The sequence below is a fragment of the Grampus griseus genome (assembly GCF_964374135.1).
Source record: "Grampus griseus genome assembly, chromosome: 2".
Lineage (NCBI taxonomy): Eukaryota > Metazoa > Chordata > Mammalia > Artiodactyla > Delphinidae > Grampus > Grampus griseus.
Window position 1 is genome coordinate 74,097,479 of NC_139018.1, and position 9,393 is coordinate 74,106,871.

The 9,393-nt window shown below is 42.9% G+C and overlaps 1 protein-coding gene across 2 annotated transcripts; it reads right to left on the reverse strand.

Annotated features, from left to right (window-relative positions):
- Positions 1–263: 263 nt before the first annotated feature.
- Positions 264–7,870, reverse strand: NGDN (neuroguidin; the record flags this gene model as incomplete). Of its 2 annotated transcripts, XM_082649622.1 has the most annotated exons (11): positions 7,822–7,843; positions 7,408–7,467; positions 6,715–6,786; positions 3,080–3,217; positions 2,746–2,830; positions 2,609–2,661; positions 2,234–2,357; positions 1,978–2,146; positions 1,049–1,205; positions 850–907; positions 264–396 (listed from the first exon to the last, which is right to left on the reverse strand). In XM_082649622.1, the coding sequence occupies exons 1-11, from the start codon at positions 7,831–7,833 to the stop codon at positions 377–379; spliced, it is 948 nt and encodes a 315-aa protein (XP_082505748.1). In that variant the 5' UTR covers positions 7,834–7,843. The 2 variants fall into 2 exon arrangements, with proteins under 2 accessions (XP_082505748.1, XP_082505749.1); XM_082649623.1 differs by lacking the exon at positions 264–396 and having other exon boundaries at positions 845–907; positions 7,822–7,870.
- Between the last annotated feature and the right edge of the window lie 1,523 nt (positions 7,871–9,393).

The following is a 9,393-nucleotide window of genomic DNA, read 5'->3' on the forward strand; positions in this document are numbered from 1 at the left end:
GGCAACGTGGGGTTGAAAGAGTGGATTATACTACTCTAATCTCTCAATATTTTTTGATTAAATAACCAATTTTTAGTTTCTGGTGAAAATGTATTATCAAAGAAAACCATATAAAGCCAAACTTTCTTATTCCCCCCAAAACCTCATCCTTCCCTTTTCCATCACCCTCTCACCAAAAATACCCCATACCCAGTGATTCCAGTCATATAATACATGTGCAAAAGGGGCTTCAATTCATAAGTAAAATCAATTTTATTAATAAAGATCTTTCCACATGTCCAGAGCAAATAATTAATTCCGAGGAAAAAACCTACATACAGTGAAATTAGAAGTATCCCAGGATGACAAAAAATAAATTAAATATGTACACCCATAATCACCGCCGCCTCCGAAAACCTGAAAGGAAGGGAAACCAAGAATGAGGCAAAGGACAGTTGGGAAAAGCCAAAGGGACAGAAAAAAAGGACATCTAGAGAGAAGGGCTCGATAGGAGTGGGTTCCCTCAGCAATACTCTCTATATCCTCCCAGGACAAAAGACTAGAAGCAGGATAGAAACTGAAATGGGATAATGGTTCCTTCAAGTGACACTTTCATAGTTTACTTAAGGAAACCTGAACAGGGACTGTGGGGCCTTCAGAAATAGAATCCAGAAATCTCTTTTGTGAATGATGCTGATTTTCATCTTGGGAAAGAAAAAAATAAATGCCCACCTCTAAAGAGATTAACACCCAGTATGGAAGAGATACTATAAAGGTTGGTAAAACCTAGGATGGCAAATCCGGAGCTGGCATCCCAATTCGTAAACCCCATCCTGCACTTGATCACCCAAGTCCTAGTCATTCACTAACCTTTTTTCTTCTGACCTTTCTTAGGTATCTTCTTCCGCTTCTTAGTAGAATTCTGATCCTGGAGACACATGGAGAAGGGAAGGAATGGCAGTGAGCTTCCAAGTTTAGTGTCCCTTCCCAAGTTCCTCATGGTAATAAGCCCACATACATTTAGCTGAAAGCATGAAGGTCACCTCCCATCACTGTATCACTTCCTCACCTCATCAAGATGAGGGGTTCCTCCTGTCAAAGCACTGATGTCACTGAAGTGCGTGAGGGAATGAATTTGTGAGCTCATGACATTTGCTCGTTTTCGCCGTCCTTTCTCCCGCTTACTGACACTTAAACGCACCATCATGCTCTCCTCATAGTTAATCCTGCCAGAGAAACACAGACACCACTTGCAGCATGCTCAGACCATAGAGGCAGAAAGTTGCAGCCAAGAACCTGGGCCCAGGTGTTTACTCACTCCACGTTCAGACAGTTCTCAAGAAATTTCATAGCAAGTCACTATAGTATTTAGTGAGGTGATACTGTGTGCTCAACACTCAATGCTCAATACTCAATGAAATGTTCTCTGCACTAGAACTTCCCTCCTCCCCAGAGATGAACTCACAGCCCATCCACAGGAATACTTAAACTATAACAGGAAATTCTTTATATTCCAGTTCCATAAACAGGATCCTCTACATGAACCTTCTCACTCAAACCTACCAACTGCAGAGATGGACACCTGGGCAAAGTTGATGAGTCTGTGTTCAACTTATAACTGCTTTTCTACTTTTCTTCCCTGAACTTATCTAGCACTCTCCATGCCATTATAAAAACGTGACTTTCTTGCTTTCTGCAGAAAATAAACAGCAGTGATAGTGAAACACAGAACTTTAAAATCCTACTAGGTGGAACTGCATATATTCTCCTCCATGTAGCACTTGTTCAGCCTGAACCCCTGGGGGAAGAAAAAAGACATTTCCCCCGCTAGTTCCTATTCTGTACTTCAAACCGCTAACTCTTAGAAACCGTCACACCAAATTTTGCACTCCACTTTCTAGATAATGTGGGTTCTCTTGGAATTAGACTTAATCATCGTCATTCAAAGGCCAAGTCTCTACAGCATAGAAAACAATTTCTAACTGCAAGGACTCGGACCTGTGCTGATCCTCCTGGCTCTGCCGAGTAACATGAGGATGCCGAGCATCACGGATTTCCTCTGGAGCATCTGAGTACTGCTCCTTTAGTTCACGAATGACAGAACTGCTCAATGCCCGTCTCTTGGCTCGTTCTAGGCGCTTCTTCTCCCGCTCAGCTTCTGTTTCATCTATGTGATAAAAATCAGCAAGGGTTATCGCAGAACAGAGAAGAGAAACACAATTCATGCTGAGGAAGCAGCCTCCACAGTTCATACCGTAATGCACTGGAACCAAGCGTGGTGGAACATACTTCTTAGCTGTCCCTTTTCCAGATTTCTTCCCTGAAGCCCCAGACTGGCCTTCCTCTGCTTCATCTTCCTCCTCATCCTCAGAGCTCAACTACAAAAGGAACATAATGTCCACAAACTTAGGAAGCGTTAGTCAAACAAGTGATAAGAAAATCCAAAGATGAAGTACTCTGGGAAGGTGGGAATACAAACAAGAGGGAGAAAGGGGAATCTCACATTCAACATTCTAAGGCACGAGCTGGGAATCAACGGTAATAAGAGAATCCCAGGAGATCCAGGAGCATTACAAGGCTCATTCAGGCTTAGATTCCTGAGGAAAATCAGGATAATGCTACCTCTTACCTTGCTCATCATATTGCTGGGATGAGGCTTAAAACGGAGTGGGTCACTCTCACCTAAAATAAAAGACCCAAGAGATTTTACAAGATCTGGAACTTTGTGAATGGCCCACACATAACCTTACAGCTTCCCCCACTTACTGAGGCTGCCTGTCACTGCCGTCTTCACCAGTTTGTCAATTTGATACTTCAGTTTTTGGTCCAAAGGACGAAGCTTTTCCAAAACCTATAATGTGGTTAAATAGGATTACATGTCCTCCTCAAAATTAAGCATACACCAAAAGTCCCTATGTTAAGTTGCCAGATAAAGCACCTAAAATATGCACAAAGTAGAGCAAATGAAGACAAAAATGCTTTTTTTCATTTGGTTTCCTCCCTTAAACATGAGAACACCCACTTAAATGAGAGCTATTGTGTTAGTCCTGGAGTTCAGGATATAGAAACGCAGAACTCTAAGATGACAAATGCCTCATACCGTGCGAATCTCCACCAGTCTCAAAACTGCAGGATGTCCCTGAAGAGACCCTCCTGAGGCTTTGTCCAGAATGAGATGGCTCAGATCCATAAGGTACATTAACAACAGCTGATCTTTCACTTCCAAAAGGCTGAGACCCTGAGTTGAATCAAACAGTAAGAGATGCAAATTCAGTTTTAACCACAGAATAAGGAGGAGAGTCTAGGGAGAACACGATAACTTTTTCCAAGTTCAAATTTTTTTCCATGCAGTTCATATAAGGTATCTGGAGTAGTCTCAAGGAAGTGGCTGTACCTAAAATGGCCACAGAGAAAATTATGCTAACACAACAGAAGCACAGCTTAGAGAATTACTGTATGACAATAAGAGCAGGAAAATCAATAAAGTATCCCCCAAAATGACCATAGCAAGGTTTCTCAAACTCAGAGCTATTGACATTTGGGGGACAGGTAATTCTTTGCTGTGGAGCGCTGTCTGGGCACTGAAGGATGTTCCACAGCATCCCTGGCCTCCATCCATTGATGCCATCCCCCAAGCTGTGACAATCAGAAATGTCCCCATACAGTAATGAATTTTAAATTAATTTAACCAAAACAATCACTGATTTTATCCCCATACAATGGAATTATATGATATAGGTAAAAACAATGACCTGTACATACTGACATGGACTTACTTATGTCGACACACTTTCTACACTGTATAGAAAGTGTGAATAATGTGGTTCCAATTAAGGGGGGGAGGTGAGAAGTATAATACACACATTTTATATGTATAGAAAAATATCTGAAAATAACATAATTAGCAACTGCTACCCCTGAGGATCGAGATGAAGAAAAGCAAGAAACGGAGTGCTTGTACTGAAAAAGTGGTTTCCCATCAAGCATATATTACTTTTACAATCAACGAAATAAAAAATGTACCCCAGTGATTATCTCAGAATGGTGATTACACTGATTTTTAATTCTCTTCTTTGTGATTTTATGTATCTCCTAAACTTTCTAAAATTAAAAGTGTATTAGGGGCTTCCCTGGTGGCGCAGTGGTTAAGAATCCGCCTGCTAATGCAGGGGACACAGGTTCGAGCCCTAGTCTGGGAAGATCCCACATGCCGCGGAGCAACTAAGCCCGTGCGCCACAACTACTGAGCCTGCACTCTAGAGCCCGCGAGGCACAACTACTGAAGCCCATGTGCCACAACTACTGCAGCCAGCGTGCCTAGAGCCTGTGCTCTGCAACAAGAGAAGCCACTGCGATGAAAAGCCCTTGCACCGCAATGAAGAGTAGCCCCCGCTCGCCGCAACTAGAGAAAGCCCGCACGAAGCAACAAAGACCCAAGGCAGCCAAAAAAAAAAAAAAAAAAAAAAAAAAAAGTATTATACTTACAGGCAGAAAATCATAAATTATAAGTGTATTCTTTTAAATAAAAAAAGTCATGTGTGTAGGCAGACCTAAGCTATAGTTATTAAAAAAAAGTCACCGAAAAAAAAAAAAGTCACCGTGACTGCATAAAACGAAAATGAAAAAGTCCACAGCCCTCGGAAGACCTATTTCAGACAGATTAAATACTCTGCCTAGGATTACATAGTAATAGGAGTACATCTGGGATTCAAACTCAGCCTGACTCCAACACCCAAGCCCTAGGTATCTGTAAACCAACATGCTAAGCTCTTGAGATCAACACTAGCATGCTACAGGAGGATGAGCAAAGGATTTAAAGACAGACAAATTGAGTTCAAGTTTTGAATTAGGCATTTAGCAGTCAAATATTGGGTAAATCATGACCTCTGTCTCCTCATCTATAATATGTACAGTAATTCCTTCCCACCCCCAAAAGTAATTATGAGGCTCAAATAAGATATGAAAGTACTTTGTAGCCTAAAAAGCACCTACTAGAAGTCTTTGATCCTGAAGGTTAATAAATATCTGTTCAGTGAATAAATATATAGTGATCTAAGATACACGTGCACAGCCCATCTCAAAAAGGCATTAAAATGGATCAAAGCATGATAACAGAATAAAGATAGCCAAGCATTTGAGAAATAGGCTCTTCTGACATGCTTGGGCATTGTCAAGTTGTAATGGGTTACAAGCGTATGAGAGAAAGACAAAATAAAAAGCGAAGATTAAAAAATGAGAAATAAGAAAAGAACGAAAATGAATGATGCGAAAGAAAAGGCAAAAAGAAGATACATTAAAAATTCGGGGACTTCCCTGGTGGCTCGGTGGTTAAGAATCTGCCTGCCAATGCAGGGGGCACATGGGTTCGACCCCTCACCCAGGAAGATCCCACATGCCGTGGAGCAACTAAGCCTGTGCACCACAACTACTAAGCCTGCATGCCACAACTACCGAAGCCCACGCGCTCTAGAGCCCGTGCTCAGCAACAAGAGAAGCCACCGCAGTGAGAAGCCTGCGCACTGCAATGAAGAGTAGCCCCCGCTTGCCCCAATTAGAGAAAGCCCGCACGCAACAATGAAGACCCAACGCAGCCAAAAATAAATTAAAAAATTAAAAAAAAATTCGTGTCTTTTTAAAACACAATCCGCTGTAAATCTCATGCTTAAAAATCCTTCAATGATTTTTATTAACCTACTATGATTTGCATATTTCTGTTGACCTATGGAATGTTTTGCTTAAATGATATCTTAGGACGAAAGCTCAATACATAAAACAGGTAACACCCAAGTTTTCCAGCTCAAGCAGGTATGAGGGATCCAGAGACCATTGTTTTTTTTAAATGATTTTTTGGAAGTGATCCATTTTTAAAGTCTTTATTGAATTTGTTACAATAAACTTCTGTTTTATGTTTTGGTTTTTTGGCCGCGAGGCACGTGGGACCTTAGCTCCCTGACCAGGGATTGAACACACACCCCGTGCATCGGAAGGCGAAGTCTTAACCACTGGACCGCCAGGGAAGTCCCCAGAGACCTCCTTCTATACTGCCCCACACTCAATGGTCCCTGAGAAGGTTCTATAAGACCTTAATTTGAAAACTACCATATTTAATTTTAAGATAGACATCATTTTTATATTTTAACATCTCTGAAGTCAGGATACATCTTTAAATCAATGGTATCTTAGCATTATGTCATAGATTAACAAGCAACATTGTATACTCAATGTAAGTCAGTGATACGTCGCCAATTAACAGCATTTTATATTAAATGAAATACAGTTGGCCTACAAGGCTCTTCACACAGAGTGACTACTTCCCTGTCCCCAACACACACACAAAATGTACACCCAAGCACACTACACGACTTACCTCCTTTCCCAGAATATCACCATGCTTTTAGGTCTTTGTGCCTTTGCACACGCTGTTTCTTTCTATCCCTCTGACTCCTATTTATTCCTCACAATCCTGTTACCCCTCTGAGATGCCCCCGCTAATTCCCTCTGCTTCCTGATATTTAATCTTGCTCCTCAGCTCGCACAGCCGCTCATCATGACTGCTACTGCTTATACCTATTGCTTTCACCTGCCTTCTCTACTAGACTTCAGCACAGAAACTGGATCTTATTCATCTTCAAAGCTCCAGCACTAAGCACATACAAGACACTCAATAAGTCTACGATGGAAAGAATTGTTGAGAACATCAAGTCAAGGGGTGCTTACTCTTCAGTTATGTCCTACCTTCTCTGTAGGATAGGCTTTAGCTTGAACTTTTTTGGTCAGAGCTTGCACCTGTGCAGTGACAGCCATCACCTGAAATTAATCCAAATAAAACTACTGATTAGAATACATCAAGTTATCTCTGTGAGCTGTGAAGTGCAAAAGCTAAACAATGCCACCTAAAAATTATCTGAAACACTGCCTAAAGTACACCACTATCTTTTCAGTTCTGAGAAAATATAGGAGAGATGGCTTCTGATACTTCTTCAAAAGGTAGAGAAACCTTTCCACCTCTTCTTAAAGCTAAAGAGACCATCTTACCAAACCAGGGGGAGGGGCTGGGGGCTGGGACAGTGGTGATGGGGGCATTGTAGCTTTGTACCGGTTGAACTTGCAATGCATAGAACTATATAAACGTATATGAGCTAGGCACCCAAAGGGCAAATCGTGTCACCGTTTTCGGCATCGGTTTCCTTAGCTCTAAGAATAAAGAAAATTGATTCAGATGCTTTCTTTCTGGAGTCTTCTGTATTCCTTTGGACGCAGAAATCAATTACTCTGACTTGTAGCCTGAAAAGGTTTTCATTATATCATTTTGCTCTTACTGTTATCTGGTCATTCAAATATGTGCCCCCAAATCACGAAAGTTTAGAGGTGCGGCAAAGTCAAAGCCGATTCGTGACTAATCTATTCCGAAGGGGTGCCATTACTCACCTGCTCCTGAAGGTTTTTCAAAAGTGCTACGGCATTTGGCAGGTCTGACTCCAGCACCTCCTATGGAAGGGAGAGAAAAGAAAAAAACATTCTTTCCTCAGGATTATAAGACGGAACATGTGAGGTGGAAAAGCCCCCTCTCTCCTTCAAACACCCCGGACTTCCTGCCTTCCCACTCCGGTGCACATGCAGCCTCGCCTCAGAGCCCGCCAGCCTCTCAGGTCACTCGAAAGGAGCGGTAAATCCAGCCACGTCTCCCTACTACTGCTTTTGCCCCGCTGCGGAAGGGAGGGCGCCTCCCTGGAGTTATTTCCATCACCACCCTTCCCTCGCCCCAATAATTTGCCTCGAGGCACTGAGGAGAAAACAAACGTCCACAATACCAAGCCGAAGAAGCAAACACACTACACTCACCGGCGCCGCCATCTTCACAAAGCCCGCCCCTTCCGGAACTGTACTTCCTGAGTGCTGACGTTGTCTTTATAGACGAGAGGCCGCCGCCGCTTGCAAACCTAAGCCAATAGGAATAAGGGCTCTCTCACTTCCGCCCCGAACAGGATGTACGAGAGGCGGGGCCGGGTCCAGCCAATGGAATAGAAGAACTGGTTAAATTCGTCAGACTTAGGAGGAGCTTTAACGACGTAAAGATGCTATTGGAAAGAAGCATGTTATTAGTAAATTGAGTAGAATGAGTGGAGCTAAGCCAGTAAAAACTCGGCAACTGATTGATTGACAGGTAGAAAGACCCAATGGAAAAAAGGAGTTAACTGAGCGAACTGAGAACGTATTGGCTCCTGGACGCCGCAGTACCCAGAATCTTTTTCAAGAGGCTTCTCTTGCATTGCCTGAACCCGCCGCTAGGTGACGGGCCTCGGCATCTCTCTCAGAAGGCGGCCACGTTATGAAGCCGCCATTGCTGGCTGCTGTTCCAAGGCGGGCTGCGCTAGATTCCTCACAGACCCCAAGGCCCTTGTGTGATCGTGGAGAAGTCATTCGTTCTCTGAGCTTTTTTCATCTATAAATAGGAGAGTTGGGCCAGAGAAGCCCAGAGCCAGTTTAGACACGGACAGTAAGGACACTCACGCGCCTCATACGCACCTGGGGACGCTGCGGAGAGACGCCCCCAGCTGCAGCCCCAACACTTCCTACTAGTTCGGCGACGTGAAGGGAGGGACGTTTAACAAATGAAGCCAGTTCAGATTTACGTGACTTGCCCTGGTCACACAGGCCCCGGCAGAACTTGGTTTAAACCCAGCCTGTGCATATATAGTATTTCGTTATGCTCTGTCTCATCTTTCCCCAATACTTGAAAGTATGTCAGCTCACTCCTGCTCTCACAGGCTGATGAAGTCAGTTGGGTGGGTATTAATTGTTCCTATCGTCTGCCTTGGGAAGTAAGCACTGCAAGGGGAAATGATGGTCTTGAATTTTACCTGCAACTGTCGAGCAGAGCTAGGACTAGCAATCAGATTTCCTGACTTGGAGTGGTCTTCTGGAATTAAACAAGGAATAACTCCCATATCTCGGCAACCAGGGTGGGAAAATCCTGGTTTCTAAATCTTTTGAGGGATTCAGGAAGAAAAAGGCAGGGCCTAGGTATCCAGTCCTCATGCCTCTGCCTCAAGCATTTATTTGCTGTTTCAGGCCCAGCATGGAAGCTCAGTGTGCCTTGACAGCCTACTCAGTCCATTAACCAATAGTTTTATACCGTTTATCAGGATTTGTATTATGAAAAGTTTCCATTTCAACATAAATTTGTGACCTATTCAGATCCTCTGCCCATTTTTTAATCAGGTAATTCTTTTGCTATTTAAGTTGTATGAGTTCTTTATATATTTTGGATATCAACTGCTTATGAGATATATGATTTGCATATATTTTCTCCCATTCCGTAGGTTGCCTTTTCATTTTGTTGATGGTTTCCTTTGCTGCGCAGAAGCTTTTTAGCATGATGTAGTCCCACTTGTTTATTTTTGTTTTGTTGCC